At 36.2% G+C, this 26,946-nt stretch overlaps 1 protein-coding gene across 1 annotated transcript in view; it reads right to left on the bottom strand.

Annotated features, from left to right (window-relative positions):
* SLC49A4 (solute carrier family 49 member 4) overlaps positions 1–26,946 on the bottom strand; it is a 91,646-nt gene that overhangs the window by 40,600 nt on the left and 24,100 nt on the right. The window contains exons 3-5 of the mRNA XM_082654518.1: positions 20,929–21,194; positions 9,439–9,568; positions 2,801–2,909 (exon numbers count right to left, since the gene is read on the bottom strand). Of these exons, the coding sequence (XP_082510644.1) occupies positions 2,801–2,909; positions 9,439–9,568; positions 20,929–21,194 (505 nt within the window). The remainder of the gene's footprint in view (positions 1–2,800; positions 2,910–9,438; positions 9,569–20,928; positions 21,195–26,946) is intronic.

Here is a 26,946-nt window from a genome sequence, read left to right on the forward strand (position 1 = left end):
AGTATCTATGGATAAATAAGTGAGTTTAATAAGGTTGCTGGATATAAGACAAGCTGTAGTTCAATCACTTTCAAAAACCAAGTATACTTCCTACATGCCAACCAACAGAAAATAGGATTTTTAAAGTTACCAATTACAATAGCTTCAGAAAGCATCAAATACCTGGGAATAAATCTAACAAATAAATAGACGGTGTTTTTGCAGAAAAGAGATTTAGAGAGACGTTAGGACCTAAGTAAATGAAGAGAGATATAATAGTAATGATTTGGAAGACGAACTATTACAAAAAAAGTTAATTCTTGAACTGATCTATAGGTTCATAAAATTCTAATCTAAATCCCAATAAGGGGAGTATTTATTCTGCTAAACACCAAAACTTATTCTAACACTAGAATACTTAAGACAATTTGGTGCTGGCACAGAGATAGACAAATAAACTAGATGAGAAAAAGAATTTAGAAACATCCATGCACATAAGGGCACTTCATTATGACAAAGATGACACTAGAGAGCAATGGGGAAAGAACAATCTTTTCAAAAATTGATATGAGGTTAATGGAGAACTATGTGGGAAAAAAGAAACTTAACCCTTACAACAAGCACAAAATTCAATTCTAGGTTTAAATGTGACAGGAATAACAATAAAGTTTCTAGAACAGCACCGTTCAATAGAACTTCCTGTGATGATGGAAATGTTCTATGTCAACACTGTCCGATATGGTACCCATAAGTGGCAAGTGGCTACTGAACACCTGAAAAGTGGCCAATGCCAATGAGGAAGTGACTTTTTAATTTTAATTTCCTTTCAACTAATTTAAACTTCAAATTAAATAGCCATATGTGACTAGTGGCTACTGTACTGGATAACAGAGTTCTGCAAGATAACAGAGGGGAATATATTTATGAACTTGGAGCAAGAAAAGATTTCTCTCACTCTCTCTTTTGCATTATAGGCTCTGACTGCTAAATCCAATATCTAGACTATCTCTAAATTGGTTTCTATTGACTACTTTTTTCTTTTAAAAATATGAACCATATTTTCCTGTTTCTTTGTATGTCTAATTTTTAAAAAACTGTATACTATATGCTGTGGGTGATACAATATCGAGATTCTGGATAATTTTATCTTTCTATAAAATAGTTCATTTTTGTGTAGTAGGCCATTCAATTACCTTGAACTTGTGTAAGCTTGATTTTGTGCTTTACTAGGGAGGAATATTAGAAACCAAGTTGTTTCCCAAGCTCCTTTCACCCGGCAGGACTCAATCTCCAAATTATCCCCTCTGCAAATTTTTGTCAGGGCTTGGTTTTAGGCTTTGTTCATGGTGGGTCTAAGTAGAATAGGCCTTACTCTACCTAGGGTATGGTCCTTGATTCTAAAGTTTGTCCTTTCTGGTGTCTCAGCAGAAGCCTAAGATATTAACAAGGTGTTAATGAGGTCATACCACTCTGGCTGGGCCAGAACTTCAAGGGTCCTGCACTGCTTGCCCTCTACTATATTTGTTCTGCTTTCCACCCCACAACAGTCTCTCTAATAAGTCTCTGGTAGCTTTGCCCTTTACATGTGCAGTCCATTCTGCAGCCAGGACTTGCTGGGGAGCGCCCTTTCACACAGCTCTCTTCTTTATAAATCAGTAAGAAAAAGGTAACCCAGTAGTGGGCAAGAAACTTGAACAGGTATGTCACAAAAAAGGATGTCACTTAAAAAGATGTCATGGAAGTCACCACAATGGCACACAACTGCACAGTCATCAGCACGTCTAAATTTAAAAAGATTAACACTGCCAAGTGCTGGTAACGATGTGCAACAAGGAGAAATTTCATGTACTGCTGGTCGGACTATAAACTAATACAACTACTTTAGGGAAATTTGGCATCATCTATCAAAGCAGGCATACCCTATAACTAGCGATTCCATTCCTAGATAAATATTCAACAGAAATGTATAGAGAGGTGCATCAAGAAACATATATGAGAATATCCATACAGCACTGTTTATGACAGCCCAAATGCAGACATTCCAAATGTTCATCAAAAGCAGATTGGACAAATTGTTGTTTATTCATACAATGGAATATCACATCAGTGTGCTGGATTTCTTCCATTTGACCTTCCAAATCTTTCTACCCCTTTCTACCATGCTATTTGGAAGCAAGGAGAAGGGATGGATGTCATAAGCGTATAGATAAAATGGTTTTTTTTGGTTTGGTTTTGTTTTGTTTTGCAGTACGCGGGCCTCTCACTGCTGTGGCCTCTCCCGTTGCGGAGCACAGACTCCGGACGCGCAGGCTCAGCGGCCATGGTTCACGGGCCCAGCCGCTCCGCGGCATGTGGGATCTTCCCGGACTGGGGCACGAACCCGCGTCCCCTGCATCGGCTGGCAGACTCTCAAGCACTGAGCCACCAGGGAAGCCCTAAAACGGTTATTTTTAAGGAAATGAGATACTGAGGCTAAAGAGAAAGTGAGGGATTAGATGTAGGCATAGCCATATATTTAATGACGAGATCTTCATCTTTATAAACCAAGAATCAAGGATTCTAAGATTTTCCTTCTTTATTTTTCTGTTTATTAGCATAAGTAATCATACCCAAATAAATGTGAAATTCATGGTGGTTAACAAAATCCAGGAAGAAAATCAATATTATTTATAACTATTTCGTAAGGATCTTCCTTTTGCAGCAGTGACACAGGATAACGTTTTACCTAGGCCTTGAAGCTAAAAGTAAGAACAAGTAGACAGTATTTATAATTTTAGTGAACTAAAAATACCTACAAGATATAAAGAAATAAAATGCTTACTTGGCTGACATGCACTGGTGTTAAAATTAAGTCCAGAACTCCAGACCAGCCAGCAAATACACCAAGTGGTATGGCATATGCTAAAGCAATCATCAAAAATCTCAAATTGCTGTAAAAGAGGAGTAAAAGAAAACATTATTACAAATTCAAAATCTAGAGTTTAAACTCTTACTCATAGAAAAAAGTAAGTCATTTTGAAATTAGAACACCAGAATCAGAAATAGAAAATATTTGTCAGTTTGTTAATAAATTCCTTAAATTTTTTATATTTATAAGAATAATCTTTTTGTTCATATAGTTTAAAAATTTCAATGTTTATTATACAGATGAATTACTAACATTATTTCCTAGAATGAGTAGGCAGATTCACTTTTTTTTTTAAAAAGCTCCTATTTGAAAGGATAAATTACTGTTTCTTCTGATGAACAAGGTGGAGGGAAAAAAAGATTAAAGGTGAATGGTTAAACAAACTGTGTACATCCATACCATGGAATACTACTGAGCAGTAAAAAGGAATAACTACCAGTACACAAAACAACCTGGATGACTCTCCGGAGAATTATTGTGGGTGAAAAAAGCTAACTCCAAAATTTTCTTTACTGTATGACTCAATTTATATAACGTTCTTGAAGTGACATTATAGTAACGGGAAAGAGATTAGTGGTTGCCAGGGGTTAAAGGAGTAGAGTGGGAGGGAAGTAGGTGTGGCTATAAAAGGGCAACAGGAGGGAGCCGTGTGACGGAAATGTTCCATATCTTTACTATATCAATGTCAATTTTCTGGTTGTGATATTGCACTGTAGTTTTCTAAGATGGTATCATTAGAGGAAACTGGGTAAAGGGTCCATGTTATTTCTTCGTATTATTCTTTACAACTGCATGTGAATCTATAATTATCTCAAAATGAAGTTTAATTTAAAAATGTAATAAAAATTAGATACCGTTAACAATTTTTTAAAAAATGTGAACTATAAAGGATCTAGGCATAAACGAGGAAGACCCAAGACCTCTATGGGTGGGAGAGGGTGAAGCACATAAGGGTACAGAAGATGATTTAAATAAATGGAGACAGAGTCTATGCTGTCAATTCACCCCAAACGAATTCATGATTCAACTCAATCACAATTAAAATTCCAGTTGAATTGTTTTTAGAAACTTATCAAATTTGCTCCAAAGTTCATATGGGAAAATAAAAGTCCTCAGAACACTAACTCATCCTTTAAAAATACGAAAAAGGAAGCCCTTGTCCTGACAGATATTAAGACAAACTGCACATCCAGAGTAATAAAATTAGTATGGTATTGGCTCAAGAACAAAGAGAGCAACGAAGGAAAAAAGAGAGCTAAGACACAGAAACTCAATCTACAATAAAGGCGGCACTACAAAAATCAAAGGGCTAAGGATTGTTTAGTGAATGGTACTAGTTCACTTTATGGAGGGAAAAATGAAAACCCTGTATCATTAGTTAACACCATACACTAAGGTGGATTCTAGGTGGGATGAAAACGTAAATGTGAAAGAAAAAACCAGAAAGTTGATAAATAAAGAATTCATTGACAAAATTAGTAGACAGATAGCAAATAGAAATTTGACTTTTAAAAATCAACAGCGAACTTATATCTAGAATATGTAAATCATTAAGAAAAAGAAACTACCACTGAGAAACTGGCAGAAGAGGAATTTACAGTAGATGGAAACCTAAATGGCAAACAACCACATGAGTCTCAAATTTATCAATAACCAGAAAATGCAAATTAAACAAAAGATATATTTCTTTATACCCATTAGACTAGTGAAAATTAGAAAGATGGATAATGCCAAGTTTGGTAAGCATATAGGGAAATGGGCACTGTGGATGGAAGTATAGACAAGTGCAGGCATTTTTTTTAGAGCAATTTGGCAATACTTGGCAAATTAAGCTTAAAGTAGCTTATGACCCAGCAATCTTGTGGGGTCTGTTTTCCAAAGAATTCTTAGGTCTATGGTGATGTGCAGGATGTCACTGCAGTGTTATCTGTGGTGACAATGAGTTGGAGGCAATCTGAGTACACAATGGAAGTGGGTATACAAAACGCAATGGTTTCATACCATGGAGTACAAAGAACTAGGTGTACACATAGCACAGGGATACATCTTGAAAACAGAGCACTAATGTCACAAAATGAAAGCTATCCAGGTATCATGTGCCTCCTGATGGAAGAAAGTAGCATCACCCATGAAGTGGTCTTGTAAAATCAAAACCAAAACCAAAACCTGAATCAGAACATAGCTCTAGCTAACAATTTATAGGAAATACAAAGGGCAGAGGAACTTGGCAAAGTACTACAAAGAGGCAATCAACAAAATCCAGATCTTGGAGACAAGAGAGCTGGTTCCTCAACAAATAAATTACAAGGGAAAGAGAGAGATGGAAAGGAAACCTACAAATTATAAGGCATTTGAGCCAACTGCAATGCGTGGACCTAATCTAGATCCTGATTCAAACAAATTGTTAAAAAAAAACCCAAAACTTATGACATTTATGAGACAGTTGGAAATTGAAACACTGATTTGACAGTAGCAAACTACTGCTAAGACGTTTTTAGTGTGACAGTGGTACCATATTTATGTTAAAAAGAGTCCCTATCTTTTTAACATATACAAATTGAAATGTTTATGGGTGAAATGATTTGTCATTTGGGATTTGCTTCATAATACAGGAAGGGGAGAAGTGGGTACAGTACAAATGAAACAATATCGGTCATAAATTGGTAACTGTTGATATTGGGTTATGGGGATACAGATGTTATACTACTCTACCTTTGTACTTCCAAAATGAAAAGTAATTTAAAAAACCACGTAGTGTTTAGTGAAAAAACGTCAAAACCGAATGAGATACATGATGTGCCATCATTTAGATAAATTAAACAGACAGGCACATACAAAACAACACACATGTCGCAGAGCACAAAGAGATACATGTCAAATGCGTTTGAGAGGTATCCTAGGTAGGGAGAAGGGAATGGGAGTGAGAAATATAAATAAAAGAATGAATGAATAAACGTGTTCATGTATCCTGTTCATGTATCCTGAAGTAAGGAACACGTTCAACTCAGCTCTCCACTCTTGAAGTCTAAAAGGCAAAGACAACCACCACCATCATCAAACATTAAACTGATACATAAAGGGAGAAAAATGTTTACATTAGGTTACACAGGTTAAACGCACGTTAAGTGATGGGAATCATATGGACAGTAAATAAATAATTGTGGTGGAACCTTTGGAGCATAACCACTGATTTTTTTTTTCTGCCTAGACAATGGAATTAGCATCTAGAGAAGCAGTTATTCTGATTAATCCAGGAAGTAATGATATCAGGAGTTCTTTGAAGGACCAGGGAAAATTACACAGCTGGTTAGGGGAATGGAGCGTGGCAGGCCCAAAGAAGTCCCCTGGAAAGCCCAAAGTAGAAGCAGGCAATCCTGCACAGTAAACGAATGAATGTGGGAAGAGACAAAGGAATGTTAGGCATTAGTGTAAAGGGTTTTTAATAGAGAAGAAAGATCTTATACTCTATAGTTTGAACAGAGAATAAAGATCTTGACTCTAGGGTAATTAGAAGCAAACACAGGGTATATTGTGGTCAAAGGGATCATTTTAAGTTGTTTTTTCCTTGTCAGAACAATCTTTTACATAATTCCTTATCTTAAAACGCTACAGTTACTCCTCATTTCCCACAGAATAGTCCAAAATTATTAGTATGGCGTAATCTGACCCTAACCTACCTCTCTAGCCTTACCTATTGCTCTCTAACCTCTAGCTCTGCATGGAGAAAAATTTAGTTAAATAGCATCTTAAAAAAAAAAAGTATCATTTTAACTCTCATCTTACAAATATGTTCTACTGATCACAATTCAATAGAACTAATATGATTTTCTTGCCTATTATGTGGAAGGCAATTTACTAGCTGCTACAGAGATGTTGTTTTCAAAAACTTTTTACTGTACTCCAGAATGAGAAATATTCTACCTACCAATATTCAGTACATAAATACTGAAACAAAAGTATCACAAAAATATGTATCATTACTATAGGAGATGCAATAATATTTTCGATTCTTTTTTATTCCATTCTACTTTTTTTAATCAAAAAAAGGTGGTCAACCCTCTAAATTGGTTGGCTATGAATCAAAGTTTGAAAAACAATGTTACATAGCTATGCTGTCTAACATGGTAGCCACTAGTCAAATGTGGCTAGTGAGCACTTGAAATGTGACTAGTGCAAGTAAAGAACTAATTTTTAATTTTACTTCATTTTAATTAATTAAAATCCAATTTAAAAACAGAAACAGTGAAAAGTATTTTTCCATTAAACACAACTTTATTGTTTTGGCAGAAGTACATTTCACTTTAACTGCTGCATTGGGTAAGATATTACTGTGTGCACGTGGTAGCATATGTTGTTTCTAGTATTATAACCCGTCACTGATCTTCTTGGTGTCAATGAACTAACTCAGTTCTAATTATTTTTTACACACTGATATAACATTGTAATTTGCTTATAAATATTTTATGCAGGAAGAAAACTACGAGATGAAGTATGACGCAAATTTCACAATAAATGGTAGATGCAACTTATTGCAGCAGAGTAAAATTGATGTCTGTTATGGAAAAAAATTTTTAGGATAATTAAGTGGATAATATTAAGGGACATGTTCAACAATTACACAATAAATTTTATAAGAAGTTTCTTCTTAAAGTCAAAAAAGAATCAAGAAGATTAGTTGTCTGAAATCTAAATTAAATGTTCAACAAACATTTTTAAACAATTTTTAACAGATCTGAGCTTATACTTTTGGTCAGCTATAAAATGGTTTGGATTCCTGCACAAGAAGAAAAAGATTTTTAGATGGAGAGATGGTAAAATAAATTGTTCTTTTAGCTATGGAAGTTTTGTTTAAAATTATGAAGAGAAAAAAATGTATTCTATGGAAGTGAAAGATCTTCAATTAAGCCCCAAACAATTGCCTGTAGAATATAAGACCTTTCAAATAATATCAAAGATGTATTGATTCAAAATTTGAAAAACTGCAGGTAGTTATTTTTAACTTTAGATAAATAGTGTAATATGGGAGACACTGCTCAATGAAAACTGTTTTAATTGTAAATTTAATGAAATCTAAATGCAGACCATTTAGATTTCTAATGCAAATTTAGCACCTAAATTGAGATGTGCTGTAAGTATAAAATACACACTGGATTTAAAAGATTTTCTATGCATAAAAAAATGTAAAGTATCTCATTAATAATTCTGAATAGTGATTACATGTTGAAATAATACTTGAGATATATTGAGTTAAATAAAATATGCTATTAAAATTAATTTTACCTGTTTCTTTCTACTTTTTTTAAATAAGGCTACTAGAAGATTTAAAATTACACATGTGGCTCCCATTATATTCCTATCAGACATTATTAATATATAGGATACAAAGACAGTTCTTGACCACAAGGAACTTACCATCTGGTGGGAGAAGAAGACTGGAAAAGAAAGAACTAACTAGGGAGAGTTGTTGATGAATCAATAAAAACTCATCACAACTAACTGGAGAAAAAAATCCAAAATGTAAGTTCTAGTGGCCCAATTACAAATCATAATCATTAGAAATGGTCTATATATCCAAAGAATCAAATTCAGTACTGGGCCTTCAAGTATTTGAAGCCTTCAAGTGTAGAATTTAATCGAATTTAAGTTGTACCAATAAAATAAAGTAAAATTAGAAATTAAGTTTCTCAAAATATGATCCCACTGGAGGTTCAAGATGATTTTAGGTGATATGTAAATAAACATTATTTATTTTATTCACTTTGTATTAAATAGCACTTGTTTATTTTAATGTGTATCAAGAAACACATAATGAATAAAAATAATTTGCATATTAGGAAAAATATAATAAACACATAAAACACATGATTTCACAGATACTATTATATGATGTTTCCTTATAAAAGAAACTTATTTAAACAAAAGGTTTGATTTTTTAAATATGGGTGGTATATAGAGAAGGCAAAAACTATAGAGGTTTTTGCTTTGGGCAATTTTAATTATTTTATTTTTTTTGTTTCTATTTTATTTTATTTAATTTTTAAACATCTTTATTGGAGTATAATTGCTTTACAATGCTGTGTTAGTTTCTGCTGTATAACAAAGTGAATCAGCTATACATATACATATATCCCCATATCTCCTCCTTCTTGCATCTCCCTCCCACCCTCCCTGTCCCACCCCTCTACGGGGACACAAAGCACCAAGCTGATCTCCCTGTGCTATGCAGCTGCTTCCCACTAGCTATCTATTTTACATTTGGTACTGTATATATGTTAGTGCCACTCTCTCACTTCATCCTAGCTTATCCTTCCCCCTCCCGGTGTCCTCAAGTCCATTCTCTACATCTGCATCTTTATTCCTGTCCTGGGCAATTTTTAAAGATAGATTTCTGATAAGAAATCTCTCTAAAATATTTAACCAATATTTTATCAGTTATTTACAACCTGATTAGTAGGTTGTTGAAAAACTACTATCTTAAATTATCTTAGAAAAATGTGGAATTATCTTCAAGGTGCTAGTCAAAACCAGTAAGTGAGTTTAAGTATATTTACCTTAATAATCTACAAAAGCTCCGCCGATAACTCAGCCGCTGGCTAGCTGCAGCAACACTGGGAGGAAGAGGAGGTCGTGGTGGGAAATAAGCTAGAGTTGCAGAAAATAGTAAGCAGACAACTCCAAACTCTGAAAAAAAAAAAGTAAAATGTTAATCAGACAACACAAAAAGTTCAGTATCTCAAGTATCTATCTAACAAATATTTATTGCGCATCATTGAAGCTTTAGATATATAAAGATAAGCAAAATATAGTACTTGCCTAGCCAAAATAGCTCAGTATTGTGAGAAAGACTGATACATAAAAATGTAACTTTTAGCAGGTAAGAAGTCATAAGGAAATAAGTATGGTAGACTTATGGTATAGTACACTACACAGAAAGAGGACTGAGGCAGTAAACAAATGTTACTCTGGAGGAAACACATTAAAAACCAACAGTACTATCTATAACAGAGATCTTTAAACAGGTCTAGGATGACTGTCTAATAAGCATGGTCCTAAGAAGTAAAGAATATAATAGAAAACTGCTAAGAACAGAATAGGAGAAGGTTTGTTTGACCAATGACAGGATATTCTGATGCACTGTGTAGGACAGACTCAATTTATAGGCTACATGGGAAATTGGAACAAAACAGGAAAGCATCCAAAAAAGAAAGAAAGAAACCAGGAGACAGCAAAATTTAACAAACACAAGACTAGCTAATGTAGGCTCTTAAAGAATCAGAAGTAAAATGAACATCTGAACAATCTTAGTTTGGCACCATTACAGAAGGAAAGGTTCCTAGGAGTCCTGATCATTCCCTCCAGAGTTCTGGCACATGGAAACTCCAGCTTTTAACTGTGCCCAATTTAGTAGAAAAGCATGACTCTAGTAGAAAAGTCAGGAAGCCTTGGAGTATAGACGTATTCATGCCATTTATTAACTTATAAATTGAATGAATCCCTTACTCTTTCTGGGCCAATAAAGGAAACGGATTAAGTGATTTCTAGAGATCCTTTCAGTAGGATAATTCTAATTCTAGGGCTATATTCTTAGCAAAAGGTACAATATTTCTATAAGACACTTAACCACAGATAATGTCTTTATTCTTTGACAATCTGAGGAACAACAAGAAGTAAATGAATTGCTTTCATTTACAGTCCTTTTAATTATTCGTAACAATGAATGAGCATCTTCCATATGCTTATTGGCCATTTGTATTTCTTCTGTGATTGCCTTGTTTGTATTCTTTGCCCATCTTACTACTGGCATTTTTGTAAACAGCTTCACTGAGATATAATTCGTGTGACATATAATTCATACATTAAAGTGCATAATTCAATGAATTTTACAACCATCACCACAATTAAAAAATTTTTTCATCATCCCCCAAAGAAACTCTGTATCCATTACTCCACAAATTTCCTAGCCCAGGCAACCATTAATCTGCTTTCAATCTCTATGGATTTGAGTACTATGGACATTTCTAATAAATGGAATCATATAATATGTAGTCTTTTGTGACTGGCTTCTTTAACTTAATGTTTTCAAGATTCACCCATGTTGGAGCAATACTTTATTTTTTGCCAAATAATATTCCACTGAATGGATATACCACATTTTTAAATACACTTAGTTAACAGACATTTAGATTGTTTCTACTTTGGGGCTATTATGAATAATGCTACTACAAATATTTGCGTGCAAATTTCTGCATGGATGTATGTTTTCATCTCACTTAGGCATATACCTGGAAATGGAATTGGTGGGTCATATGGTAATCTATGTTTAACATTTTGAGGAACTGCCAACCTGTTTCCAAAGAGGCTGTATCATTTTATATTACTACCGGCAAAGTACGAGGGTTCCGATTTCTCCAGTTTCTCATCAACACTTGTTATCTTCCATTTTATTGATTATAGTCACCCTACTGGGTTGAAGTTTAACTCATTATGGTTTTGATTTACATTACCCTAATGAATAATGACAATGAGCAACTTTTCATGTGCTTCTTGGCCATTTGTGTATCTTCTTTGGAGAAATCTCTAATAGAGTCCTTTGCCCATCTTTTAATTGAATTGTTTGTCTTTTTGTTGTTGAATTGTAAGAATTTAAAAAAATATTCTGGATACAAGTTCCTTATCAGATATATGATTTGCAATTATTTTCTCCCATTCTATGGGTTGTCTTTTCACTTTGTTGATGGTGTATTTTGAAGCACAAGATTTTAATTTTAATGAAATCCTAGTTTTCTATTTTTCTTTTGCCATTTGTGCCATTTATCCTTTATAAAAAGGCTTCGCCTAACCCAAGGTCATGAAGGTTTACTCCTATGTTTTCTTCTAAGAGTTTATATAGTTTTAGTTCTCACATTTAGGTTTATGACCTATTTTGAATTAATTTTTATGTATGGGGTAAGGAAGGGATTCAAATTGATTCTTTTGCATGTGCATATCCAGTTATTCCAATACCACTTGTTGAAAAGCCTATTCTTTCCCCATTGAATTGTCTTGTCACTGTTGTCAAAAGTCAATTGACTATAAATGTAATGGTTTATTTTTTGGAATCTCACTTTTGTTGATTTATATGTCTATCATTATGCCAGTACCATGCTGTCTTGATCAGTGTAGCTTTGTAGTAAGCTTTGAAACTGGAAATTGTGAGTTCTCCAACTTTGTTCCTTTTTAAGGTTGTTTTGGCTATTCTGAGTCCCTTGCATTTCCATACAGATTTTAAGATCAGCTTGCCAATTTCTGCAACAAAGGCAGCTGAATATTAATTGAGATTGCACTGAATTTGTAGATAAATGTGGGGAGTATTATCACCTTCATAATATTAAAACTTCTAACACATGAACAGGATGTCTTTCCATTTCTTTAGGTCTTCTTTAGTTTCTTTCAATAGTGCTCTATAGTCTTCAGAGTGCAAGTTTTACACTTATATTGTTAATTTTATTCCTAAATATTTTATTCTTTTTGAGGCTATTGCAAATGCACTGTTTTCCTAATTACATGTTTGGATTGTTCACTGCAAATGTGTAGAAATACAGTTGATTTTTATATATTAATCTTGCACCCTAAAACTTGTTTTTTTAGATCTAATAGTTTTATTCTAGCTTACAGAGGATTTTCTATATTCAAGATCACGTCATTTTCAAGAGATAGCTTTACATCCTTCTTTCTGATATAGATGCCTTTTACTTATTTTTCTTACTCAGTCATCCTGGTTAGAATCTCCAACACAATGTTAAGTAGACATGGCAAGAGTGGACACCCTTGTCTTGTTCCTGATCTCAGAAGGGGATGCATTCAGTCTTTGACCATTAAATATGATATTATCTATGGGTTTCTTGTAGATGCCGTAATATTATTAGGTTGAGGGAGCTCCTGTCTATTTCTAATCTGTTGGGTGCTTTTATCTTGAAATGGTACTGGATTTCCCAAATGCTTTTGTTTTTCATCTGTTAAGATGATCACATAGTTTTTCTCCTTCATTCTATTGATTTAACATATTACATTAGCTGAAGTTTGAACGTTAAACCAAATTGCATTCCAGGAATAAATCCCATTTGCTGGTGGTGTATAATCCTTATTATTTTACTGGATTTGGTTTGCTAGTATTTTGTTGAGAACCTGTGGGCCTATATATATTGGTCAAAAGTTTACTTATGACGTCTTTGTCTGAAATAATTTTAGTTTAAGAGTCATTAATCTCTTAAGATCATGATTCTAAGCAAAATATTTTTTAATGGAATGAAGGGTCATGGGACATTATCTCAGGGAGGCAAACTGGAAAATACAAAAGCACTGAAGCAATAGCTGGAAGCTTTGAGTAGGGGTTTCTGCTTGACTGCATGGGAACCATAAGGCAGAGGATGTAGAGCATTAATACATGCCTAATAATGCCTAAAATCCAGTCATTTAAAAGATATAATGATTTCTTAAGCTTTCAATAAAAAGAATGGTATAACAAATTTATATATAAAATTTATATATATTTATTTATATAAATTATAAATATATATATATTTATAAATTTTAATTTAAATAAAATTTATGTTTTACCTACTTTCAGTTTTATTTACTTAGTTACTTTTACATTTCAACTTCTTTCTTTAAAAGGAGTGAGCTGTCGAGCAGAAGTAAGAAGAACTACAATCCTGCAGCCTGTGGAACAAAAACCACATTCACAGAAAGATAGACAAGATGAAAAGGCAGAGGGCTATGTACCAGATGAAGGAACAAGATAAAACCCCAGAAAAACAACTAAATGAAGTGGAGATAGGCAACCTTCCAGAAAAAGATTTCAGAATGATAGTGAAGATGATCCAGGACCTCAGAAAAAGAATGGAAGCAAAGATCGAGAAGATGCAAGGAATGTTTAGCAAAGACCTAGAAGAATTACAGAACAAGCACCTAAAAGAATTAAAGAACAAACAAACAGAGATGAACAATAGAACAACTGAAATGAAAACTATACAAGGAATCAACAGCAGAATAACTGACGCAGAAGAACGGATAAGTGACCTGGAAGAGAGCATGGTGGAATTCACTGCTGCAGAACAGAATAAAGAAAAAAGAATGAAAAGAAATGAAGACAACCTAAGAGACCTCTGGGACAACGTTAAATACAACAACATTTGCATTATAGGGGTCCCAGAAGGAGAAGAGAGAGAGAAAGGACCTGAGAAAATATTTGAAGAGATTATAGTCGAAAACTTCGCTAACATGGGAAAAGAAATAGCCACTCAAGTCCAGGAAGGGCAGAGAGCCCCAACAGGATAAACCCAAGGAGATACACACCGAGACACACAGTAATCAAATTGGCAAAAGTTAAAGACAAAGAAAAATTATTGAAAGCAGCAAGGGAAAAATGACAAATTACAAGGGAACTCCCATAAGGTTAACAGCTGATTTCTCAGCAGAAACTCTACAAACCAGAAGAGAGTGGCATAATATACTTAAAGTGATGAAAGGGAAGAAGCTACAACCAAGATTACTCTACCCAGCAAGGATCTCATTCAGATTCGATGGAGAAATCAAAAGCTTTACAGACAAGCAAAAGCTAAGAGACTTCAGCACCACCAAACCAGCTCTACAACAAATGCTAAAGGAACTTCTCTAAGTGGGAAACACAAGAGGAGAAAAGGACCTACTAAAACAAACCCAAAACAATTAAGAAAATGGTAACAGGAACATACATATCGATAATTACCTTAAACGTGAATGGATTAGATGCTCCAACCAAAAGACACAGGCTTGCTGAATGGATACAAAAACAAGACCCATATATATGCTGCCTACAAGAGACCCACTTCAGACCTAGGGACATATACAGACTGAAAGTGAGGGGATCAAAAAAGATATTCCATGCAACTGGAAATCAAAAGAAAGCTGGAGTAGCAATACTCATATCAGATAAAATAGACTTAAAAAAAAAAGAATGTTACAAGAGACAAGGAAGGACACTGCATAATGATCAAGGGATCAATCCAAGAAGAAGATATAACAATTATAAATATATATGCACCCAACATAGGAGCACCTCAATACATAAGGCAACTGCTAACAGCTATAAAAGAGGAAATTGACAGAAACACAATAATAGTGGGGGACTTTAACACCTCACTAACACCAATGGACAGATCATCCAAACAGAAAAATTAATAAGGAAACACAAGCTTTAAATGACACAATAGACCATGTAGATTTAATTGATATTTATAGGACATTCCATCCAAAAACAGCAGATTACACTTTCTTCTTAAGTGCGCATGGAACATTCTCCAGGATAGATCACATCTTGGGTCACAAATCAAGCCTCAGTAAACTTAAGAAAATTGAAATCATATCAAGCATCTTTTCTGACCACAGCACTATGATATTAGAAATGAATTACAGGGAAAAAAACGTAAAAAACACAAAACACATGGATGTTAAACAATACATTACTAAATAACCAAGAGATCACTGAAGAAATCAAAGAGGAAATCAAAAAATACCTAGAGACAAATGACAATGAAAACACGACGATCCAAAACCTATGGGATGCAGCAAAAGCAGTTCTAAGAGGGAAGTTTATAGCTATACAAGTCTACCTCAAGAGACAAGAAAAATCTCAAATAATCTCACATTACACCTAGAGGAACTAGAGAAAGAAGAATGAACAAAACCCAAAGTTAGCAGAAGGAAAGAAATCATAAAGATCAGAGCAGAAATAAATGAAATAGAAACAAAGAAAACAATAGCAAAGATCAATAAAACTAAACGCTGGTTCTTTGAGAAGATAAACAAAATTGATAAACCTTTAGCCAGACTCATCAAGAAAAAGAGGGAGAGGACTCAAATCAATAAAATTAGAAGTGAAGAAGGAGAAGTTACAACAGACACCACAGAAATACAAAGCATCCTAAGAGACTACTATGCCAATAAACTCTATGCCAATAAAATGGACAACCTGGAAGAAATGGACAAATTCTTAGAATGGTATAACCTTCCAATACTGAACAAGGAAGAAACAGAAACTATGAACAGACCAATCACAAGTAATGAATTTGCAACTGTGATTAAAAATCTTCCAACAAACAAAAGTCCAGGACCAGATGGCTTCACAGGTGAATTCTATCAAACATTTAGAGAAGAGCTAACACCCATTCTTCTCAAATTCTTCCAAGAAATTGCACAGGAAGGAACATTCCCAAACTAATTCTATGAGGCCACCATCACCCTGATACCAAAACCAGACAAAGATACTACAAAAAAAGAAAATGACACACCAGTATCACTGATGAATATAGATGCAAAAATTCTCAACAAAATACTAGCAAACAGAATCCAACAACACATTAAAAGGATCATACACCATGATCAAGTGGGATTTATCCCAGGGATGCAAGGATTCTTCAATATAAGCAAATCAGTGTGATACACCATATTAACAAATTGAAGAATAAAAACCATATTATCATTTCAATAGATGCAGAAAAAGCTTTTGACAAAATTCAACACCCATTTATGATAAAAACTCTCCAGAGGGCTTCCCTGGTGGCGCAGTGGTTGAGAGTCCGCCTGCCGATGCAGGGGACACGGGTTCGTGCCCCGGTCTGGGAGGATCCCACATGTCGCGGAGCGGCTGGGCCTGTGAGCCATGGCCGCTGAGCCTGCGCGTCCAGAGCCTGTGCTCCGCAACGGGAGAGGCCACAACAGTGAGAGGCCCGCGTACCGCAAAAAAAAAAAAAAAAAAAAAACTGTCCAGAAAGTGGGCACAGAGGGAACCTACTTCAACATAGTAAAGGCCATATATGACAAACCCACAGCAAACATCATTCTCAATGGTGAAAAACTGAAAGCATTTCCTTTAATATCAGGAACAAGACAAGGATGTCCACTCTCACCACTATTATTCAACATAGTTTTGGAAGTCCTAGCCATGGCAATCAGAGAAGAAAAAGAAATAAAAGGAATACAAATTGGAAAAGAAGAAGTCAAACTGTCACTGTTTGCAGATGACATGATAGTATACACAGAGAATCCTAAAGATGCCACCAGAAAACTACTAGGGCCAATCAATGAATATGGTAAAGTTGCAGGATACAAAATTAATGCACAGAAATCTCTTGCATTCCTATACACTAATGATGAAAAATCTGAAAGAGAAATTAAGGAAACACTGCCATTTACCACTGCAACAAAAAGAATAAAATACCTAGGAATAAACCTACCTAGGGAGACAAAAGACCTGTATGCAGAAAACTATAAGACACTGATGAAAGAAATTAAAGGTGATACAAACAGTTGGAGAGATATACCATGTTCTTGGATTGGAAGAATCAATATTGTGAAAATGACTACACTACACAAAGCAATCTACAGATTCAATGCAATCCTTGTCAAATTACCAATGGCATTTTTTACAGAACTAGAAAAACAAATCTTAAAATTTGTATGGAAACACAAAAGACCCCGAATAGCCAAAGCAGTCTTGAGGGAAAGATACGGAGCTGGAGGAATCAGACTCCCTGACTTCAGACTATATTACAAGGCTACAGTAATCAAGACAATATGTTACTGGCACAAAAACAGAAACATAGATCAATGGAACAAGATAGAAAGCCCAGAGATAAACCCACGCACCTATGGTCACCTAATCTATGACAAAGGAGGCAAGGATATACAATGGAGAAAAGACAGCCTCTTCAATAAGTGGTGCTGGGAAAACTGGACAGCTACAGGTAAAAGAATGAAATTAGAACACTCCCTAACACCATACACAAAAATAAACTCAAAATGGATTAAAGACCTAAATGTAAGACTAGAAACTATAAAACTCTTAAAGCAAAACATAGGAAGAACACTCTTTGACATAACTCACAGCAACATCTTTTTTGATCCAACTCCTAGAGTAATAGAAATAAAAACAAAAATAAACAAATGGGACCTAATGAAACTTAAAAGCTTTTGCACAGCAAAGGAAACCATAAACAAGACGAAAAGACAACCCTCAGAATGGGAGAAAATATTTGCAAACGAATCAATGGACAAAGGATTAATCTCCAAAATTTATAAACAGCTCATGCAGCTCAATAGTAAAAAAACAAACAACCCAATCCAAAAATGGGCAGAAGATCTAAATAGACATTTCTCCAAAGAAGACATACAGATGGCCAAGGAGCACATGAAAAGCTGCTCAACATCGCTAATTATTAGAGAAATGCAAATCAAAACTACAATGAGGTATCACCTCACACGGATTAGAATAGGCATCATCAGAAAATCTACAAACAACAAATTCTGGAGTGGGTGTGGGGAAAAGGAACCCTCTTGCACAGTTGGTGGGAATGTAAATTGATACAGCCACTATGGAGAACAGGATGGAGGTTCCTTAAAAACTAAAAATAGTTTTTAGACCATATGACCCAGCAATCCTACTACTGGGCATATACCCAAATTAAACCATAATTCAAAAAGACACATGCACCCCAATGTTCCCTGCAGCACTAGTTACAATAGCCAGGTCATGGAAGCAACCTAAATGCCCATCGACAGACGAATGGATTAAGAAGATGTGGTACATATATACAATGGAATATTACTCAGCCATAAAAAGGAACGAAATTGGGTCATTTGTTGAGATGTGGATGGATCTAGAGACTGTCATACAGAGTGAAGTAAGTCAGAAAGAGAAGAACAAATATCATATATTAACGCATATGTGTGGAACCTAGAAAAATGGTACAGATGAACCGGTTTGCAGGGCAGAAATAGAGACACAGAAGTAGAGAACAAATGTATGGACACCAAGGGGGGTAAGCGGTGGCACGGGGGGTGGGTGTGATGAATTGCGATATTGGGATTGACATGTATACACTGATGTGTATAAAATGGATGACTAATAAGAAACTGCTGTATAAAAAAATAAATGAAATTAAAATTTTTAAAAAAGTCATGCCTTTTCCTATATAATAAAGTGGGAGACTGAAGAGTAATGTAAGCAGAAAATACCAAATTTCCTGTGCATTCTGCAATAACATTGGGTCCCCAAAATAAAACAAAATAAAAGAAAAGGAGTGAGCTGTATACAGGGGGTTAAATGCTTTATTTACTGCCACCACCTCTAATTTCACTTTTCTTCCCTCCAAATCCTACTGGGTTGGCCAAAATATTCGTTTGGGTTTCTCCATGTGCCAGAAAAACCCAAATGAACTTTTTGGCCAGGCCAATGTTTTGAAATGTAAATTCCATTATAGAACTCTCTAGTGTAAAATTCTCCAGAGTGTGGCCTTTGCCTACAACATGATGAACTTCAAACCCTTTACTTCTGCTTAGAAGGCTTGTGTGGTATGGCTTACCTCTCTGGCTTCATCTATCACCACTCTCACCAGATCTAAGCTACTCTGGGTTTTCAGTTGCTTGAATGCAGCAGGCTCTCCCCGCCATTACTGGGCTTCTCCTCCATGGTTCTCTCTGTCTTTCTAATGTATTCTTCCTTCTGCCCATTATAGTTAGGTAACTCTCATCCATCAGGTTCCAACTTAGATGGTGCAACTCCAGGAAGCTCTACTTGACCACCAAAATCTGGTTAGGTGCTTCTCCTCTGAGCTCTCAAAGCAACTGTAGATCTTTGGTTATAGCCCTTACCACCCTGTTTTACAACTGTTTGTCTGTATCCTTTGGGACACTGTAAGTTCTGTCTGGTCAGGAACCATGTTTACTTCAGTGCCTAGCACACTGACAGATACATAGGAGTTCAAAATATATTTGTTAAATTAATAAGTAAATACATGAACTAATATGAAGTACATCATAATCTGGTCCTTTATCTTTCCAGTCTCATTTTCTGCCACTTGCTACCTACACCCAAACACATATTTACACCACTCTAGTCACAGCAAATTACGTGCAGTTCCCTGGACATACTGAGCTCTCTCATACCTTCTCTGCCTTCTCACTTGCTGTTCCTTCTATAAGGAACCTTAATCCACTTGAACATTCAGTCAAGCCTTCCCTGACTCCTCAACTTCTCCCCAAAGCCAAGTCAATTAGGCCTTCTAAGCTCTGTATATCCTTATTTGTATTATAATGATCTCATCAGTGATCTTACCAAATCCCAGTGCTTAGCAAGGTCCTTGATATATAGTAAACACTTATAAAAAGTTTTCTGAATGCAGAAGGAAATAATAAACAGGCACATGGGGAGAGAGGAGATATATATATATATATATATATTTTTTTTTTTTTTTTTTTTTTTTTTGCGGTACGCAGGCCTCTCACTGTTGTGGCCTCTCCCGTTGCGGAGCACAGGCTCCGGATGCGCAGGCTCAGCGGCCATGGCTCACGGGCCCAGCCGCTCTGCGGCATGTGGGATCCTCCCGGACCGGGGCACGAACCCGCATCCCCTGCATCGGCAGGCGGACTCTCAACCACTGCGCCACCAGGGAAGCCCCAGAGGGGATATATTTAAGGAGATCTAAGAGTGGACTAGGGTTTGACTAGAAATAAAGAGAAAGGACCCAGGAGAATATTTTGAAAAGATCAATGTCCCTTATGAATAGACTGAACATACAGAGGGTAGGAAATGAAAAAGATAAATCATGGGTGATACAGGTTTATAAGGTTAGAGAACATGGCCAATGACAGGGAAACTGCAAGGGAGAAAATGGGCTTAACACCTACCAACAGATGCTTAACAAATATTTATCGTGGATCATGATGTGCAGCTTTTTATACTGGTATCTAGAAAATACACCACAGTGCTTAACTGTATGGACAGGAAGAGCAAAGTTAAGAAATAACCTTACATGTAGCAATAATACATTTTAAACTTAATAACTTCCAAGAAAGGGTCAGTTTTAAATAGGCATCTCCATATTACATGAAAGGAAAGCACATGTATGAATATGTATGGATTAGTCCTCTACTTCATAAGAAGTGATCTGGTATACAAAAAGTAGAGTGAAGATGATGGGGATAAAAGACAAAACATAACAGGAAGAAAATAAACTTCAAAATACCTGCATATAATACAGTCTCTATGCGATCTTTAATGTGGGCCCTGCTATTCTCTGAAGCAAGAAGAGGCGCCGTCCCATTGGGAGCTGGAACAACAAGTGGTCCAACTAAAAATGCACATGCTCCCCCAAGATAACTGAGCATTGATGCAATAGCTGTGGCAGTGGCCCGCTCGTCTGCAGAGAACCACGTTGTGGAGAGGAATGGAGCTGCGTTCATTACAGTCGGACCTGCCAATCCATTTAACAGCTGTCCTGCATGGATTAGTCTGCAATCAAACAAATTAAAAGGCTGTGAGGTAGCTGAGACAGGAATCTTCTAGACAAAGAGAAGTTAGCCACACTGCAGTTAACTATGGCAATAAGAATACATATCTGTAAAGACTACGACACACCTGAAATGCAAAGTATGGTGACTCTCTGTGAGGGAGATAAAATACAGCAATAGTCACCCCTTATTCATTTCACAAATATTTACCAAAGCCTCTGATTTGTGTCACATTCCAAACTAAATACTTCCAATAACTTGTTTCATTTGTTATCACAACACTATGTGGAAGCTATTATTATCCCCATTTATTGAGATATGAAAGCTTTGGCTTGGAAAGATAAAGAAACTTGCCCAAGTGCTAACAGGCAAGCTAAGATTTAGACCCAGGTTTGACTCCCAAATCCATACTCTATTAGACTGCCACTCACAGAGACCTAGTAAGTGCCGCCAGCCCTACAAATAACACAGTTCGCTGAGCTCAACATTTCACACCTACTCTGTGCCAGGTGATGGAAATACAAAAAAGAAAGTAATCATTACAGAATCTTCTAATGGAAGAGGAATCAGAGGATCTAGTCTGCACCTAACTAGTTGAATGGCCCTGGGTAATATGTCTTTGTAGGATTCCATCCCTTCTCCTCTAAAATGATGAGATTAGTTTAAATTGAATATTCATGCCTCGAGCATTTGTTAGGTTAAGGTACTATAATCACAGATCACTAGGTCCCTTCCAGTCCCAATCCTCTGACCATGACTTTAATTGTAAGGGTTAGTGAAAAGTAGTTTCTTGCTTCCATTCCAGTTGTTCTCCTGCTCATCCTTCCTCACTATTCTATTCAGTGCTCTATCCTGTTCCCTGCTGAACACGGAACGTGAAAACCCTTTTCCCACATTTCTTCCTCCACCCCCAAAATATACATTCACATTCAAGAGTAGCCTTGAAGGAGAAAAGAAGCCAGAAGTCCAAAAAGCACAGACAAGAATGTGGAACCTAGAAAAATGGTACAGATGAACCGGTTTGCAGGGCAGAAATAGAGACACAGAAGTAGAGAACAAACGTATGGACACCAAGGGGGTAAGCGGTGGCAGACAAGAATGGGAAGTGAGTCAACCTCTTCTACCTTGGAGGTAGAGGAAAGGGAAGGAACAGTGTATGTGACATACACATGATACTAACTACTTTTTCTTTCTGTTCCTTTTGCTTTTCACCATGTGGGTGCCAAATCCTCTTTTTAACAAGTACCACCTTAAGCTACTTAGAAAAAGTTTTTCAAATGTACAAGGAAATAATAAACAGGCATGTGAGGAGAGGTAGGGCCCTAATGTAGAAGCATAAGTGAGTGGGAAGTGAAATATGTGAATTATATCTGCTCAAATCTTTGTATATGTTGGAAAAGTTATTCGAAGGCAAAATGGCTTCAAGCATCATTAATATTACTAAATTAAGAAAACGAAAGACAATTAAAATCTTTCTTGCGTAAGGGGGAAGTATTTTCTAGATGACAAACACAATGAAACTGCTTATAAACCAAATACCTCCTCCAAATGCCAGAGGGTCCCCAGCTGTCACACAGAAATTTCATCATAGAAGTATTCTTGAAACACTGTCATTAAGTGGTTTTAATCATGACTCGTGATGGTACAATAATCAAACGACACATGACGGCTCATAAAGGTAACTGCTTTGACATTTAACACCTTCAATGAGGTATTCCTGAAAGACTCATCTCATCTAGAAGGAGAAGGGTTGGAATGAGTAAGATTTATCATGCCTCAAAATGTTAAGCGTAGAAGGAGAACATGGAAGAAACGACCTATTAAAAAAAAAAAACCTTGATAAAACAGTATGAATCCTGAAAACTAAGGTATAAAACTCATGTCATTGCCATGGCTTAACTCTTTGCTACTTCTCAGTGAAATCACGAATAGACTATTTTCCAAGGAGCAAACATAAGTCATAGAACACGTGAGCTTGAGATAAGGTAAGGACCATCCAAGTCCAGTTTACTCAATTCTCAGATCAGAATATTTCTCACTATAACATGTATACCTGCTAACGTAAGTATCCAGAGCACGTATAGTACTAGGGACATTACAGATGGCTACTAAGTCTAAAAGGTCACCGAACTTGGAAGGCCAATCTAAAACATGAATTATCAAAGTGAAAAATCATAGGGAAAAACAAGCTGTTTTGGCGTTTCAAAATTATTCTAATTTAAATAAGTAAGTGCTTTTTTGCATTAAAGTCATCATAAATAAATGCACTCCTCATAAATGAGCTCAGTAGGAGAACTGGGACCTACAGGATTTTGAGTTACCCTCTGAATTCATGGGAAACCTGGCAGGGAAATCCAGTGCCTGCTCTTCCCAGAATCTTTAAATTTTCCAGATCTTAGTTCTGCTCCTTCTTGCACCTATATCTTAGAGTCCCTCAGGGCCTGACACTTACTAAGTGGTTATAAGCACTGCCGTCTGGTAACCATGGCATAACACCAATCTGTAATATAAAGATTTTCATGTTTGCCTGACACTGGTTTCCGTCACCTACCATTAACTTACCCTATTTTTCATCTTGTTTATGTTCTCCTTTGCTGTACAAAAGCTTTTAAGTTTCATTAGGTCCCATTTTTTATTTTTGATTTTATTTCCATTTCTCTAGGAGGTGGGTCATAAAGGATCTTGCTGTGATTTATGTCATAGAGTTGTCTGCCTATGTTTTCCTCTAAGAGTTTGATAGTGTCTGGCCTTACATTTAGGTCTTTAATCCATTTTGAGTTTATTTTTGTGTATGGTGTTAGGGAGTGTTCTAATTTCATTCTTTTACATGTAGCTGTCCAGTTTTCCCAGCACCACTTATTAAAGAGGCTGTCTTTTCTCCATTGTATATTCTTGCCTCCTTTATCAAAAATAAGGTGACCATATGTGCGTGGGTTTATCTCTGGGCTTTCTATCCTGTTCCATTGATCTATATTTCTGTTTTTGTGCCAGTACCATACTGTCTTGATTACTGTAGATTTGTAGTATAGTCTGAATGGGAGAAAATATTTGCAAGTGAAGCAACTGACAAAGGATTAATCTCCAAAATTTACAAGCAGCTCAATATCAAAAAAAACAAACAACCCAATCCAAAAATGGGCAGAAGACCTAAATAGACATTTCTCCAAAGAAGATATACAGATTGCCAACAAACACATGAAAGGATGCTCAACATTACTAATCATTAGAGAAATGCAAATCAAAACTACAATGAGGTATCACCTCACAGCAGTCAGAATGGCCATCATCAAAATATCTACAAACCCTGGAGAGGGTGTGGAGAAAAGGGAACCCTCTTGCACTGTTGGTGGGAATGTAAATTGATACAGCCACTATGGAGAACAGTATGGAGGTTCCTTAAAAAACTAAAAGTAGAACTACCAAAAAAAAAAAATTAAAAAAAAAAAAAAAAAAGAACTACCATACGACCCAGCAATCCCACTACTGGGCATATACCCTGAGAAAACCATAATTCAAAAAGAGTCATGTACCACAGCGTTTATTGCAGCTCTAGTGACAACAGCCAGGAGATGGAAGCAACCTAAGTGTCCATCAACAGATGAATGGATAAAGAAGATGTGGCACATATATCCAATGGAATATTACTCAGCCATAAAAAGAAACGAAACTGAGTTATTTGTAGTGAGGTGGATGGACCTAGAGTCTGTCATACAGAGTGAAGTAAGTCAGCAAGAAAAAAACAAATACCGTATGCTAACACATATATATGGAATCTAAAAAAAAAAAAATGGTTCTGAAGAACCTAGGGGCAGGACAGGTATAAAGACGCAGACGTAGAGAATGGACTTGAGGACACAGGGAGGGGGAAGGGTAAGCTGGGACAAAGTGAGAGAGTGGCATGGACACATATACACCACCAAATGTAAAATAGATAGCTAGTGGGAAGCAGCCGCATAGCATAGGGAGATCAGCTCGGTGCTTTGTGACCGCCTGGATGGGTGGGATAGGGAGGGTGGGAGGGAGGGAGACGCAAGAGGGAGGAGATATGGGAACATATGTATAACTGATTCACTTTGTTATAAAGCAGAAACTAACACACCATTGTAAAGCAATTATACTCCAATAAAGATGTTAAAAAAAAATAAAAATCCTTGGGGAAAAAAAAACTTACCCTATTTTATGAAATTAACTTGTTTGTAAAAATATATTTAAAAATAATTCAGTTATATATATAAAATCTTGTTTTCCCATTTTATAGTAATGCATAGAGGTTTTTTTTTTTTCCTGGAAAAGTACTGGCCCTAAGACATAATAAAATCATACAAACATTGCCGTAAATTCTTTAAAATGACAATTAAGGAGAGGAAATAATTATAAATAGTTCAATACAAGTTGTATTATTTAATTCATTTAACAAAGAGGTACTGAGTATTCACTGTGTATTGGGTAGGCACTGTGATAGCCATGGGTACATGGGAATATAAAATTAAAAAGCTAAAGCTTTTTAAGTAGAGTAGTTGAAGAGTAACCTACCAGTACTCTATCAGGAATATAAAGAAAAATAAGGCAGTAATTAGGCCTAAGCTTGTGGGGCCTGGGACAAGAGTACTAGTAGAGGTCCCTGCACACCCTCCTTCTCCTCTGACCTCTGGTTCTGATCTATAACATCAGGGGCTTCACATACATGCACATGAACCTTAAGGTCCAACTCCATCCAAGCTCCATCTATCCCCTTCCAAACACCTGCCCCTTAGCTACCCCTTGGGCCTAGGGAGCACATCCCAGGGATGCAGTTCACTCTTGGAAGAACAGACCTGGGAAAGAGGTATGTTGCAGGGATTGCTGGGGTCTTGTGTAGCTTGAAAGTGGTGATGGGCAGGGCAGACACATCTCTTCGGCTCTACAGACTCCTCACCCCATAAGGAATGGCAAAACTGAAGGAAAACCAGAGTGGAACACTCTTAGGCATGGAGTCCAGGACAAGGACCTGGTGGCACTACTGGCAACAACAGTGAGGTACAGAGAAGGGATGGTTTGGAGGGCTGTTAAGGTGGTATAATAGATATAGTTCAGTGAATGACTGGATATAAAGGGGGGTACCCATAACTGTAGAAATGTCCAATAAGTGGTTGACTACAGGTTGCAAGCTAAGGAAAGAGGTCTGAGATGAGAGATATACATTGGGTTTGGGGAACAAACTCTGGAGAATACCATCATTTAAATAGTCAGGGGAAGAGGAGTCTAGAAAGACAATTGAGAAGGAGTAATTATAGAGGCAGAAAAAAAATAAAACAGGAAAAACTGGTGTCATAGGAACTAAGGAGAGAAGGGTTTAGAGAAGATGAAAGTGAGGTACCAATAATTTCAGATCAAACAGAAAGAGGGTTTAACTGAAATGTAACCACTGGATTCGGCAACAAGGAGGTCTTGCATGATCTGAGCAGAAGCAGTTTCAGGAGACTGCTGAGGATGGAAGTTGGATACATGAGAAAATGGAAATTTACAATTAGACTATTCATTCTAATTGTTAAAAACAGATGCCAGAACAAAAATTAGGTATATGAACTTGACAGTATGAAAAGGAAAAACACCCAGCTTACACGAACAGTCTGAACTTAAAAGTCTCTCTGCCTTCACATGCTGAAAGATAAATGCAACTTGTTGTGATTGTCCTAATGCTTTTGAAGCACTCCTGAAGGAAGCTGGCTTTCAGAAACTCATACCGATTGATCTGGGCTGACTGTTAAAAACAA

Source organism: Grampus griseus (genome assembly GCF_964374135.1).
Source record: "Grampus griseus genome assembly, chromosome: 5".
Lineage (NCBI taxonomy): Eukaryota > Metazoa > Chordata > Mammalia > Artiodactyla > Delphinidae > Grampus > Grampus griseus.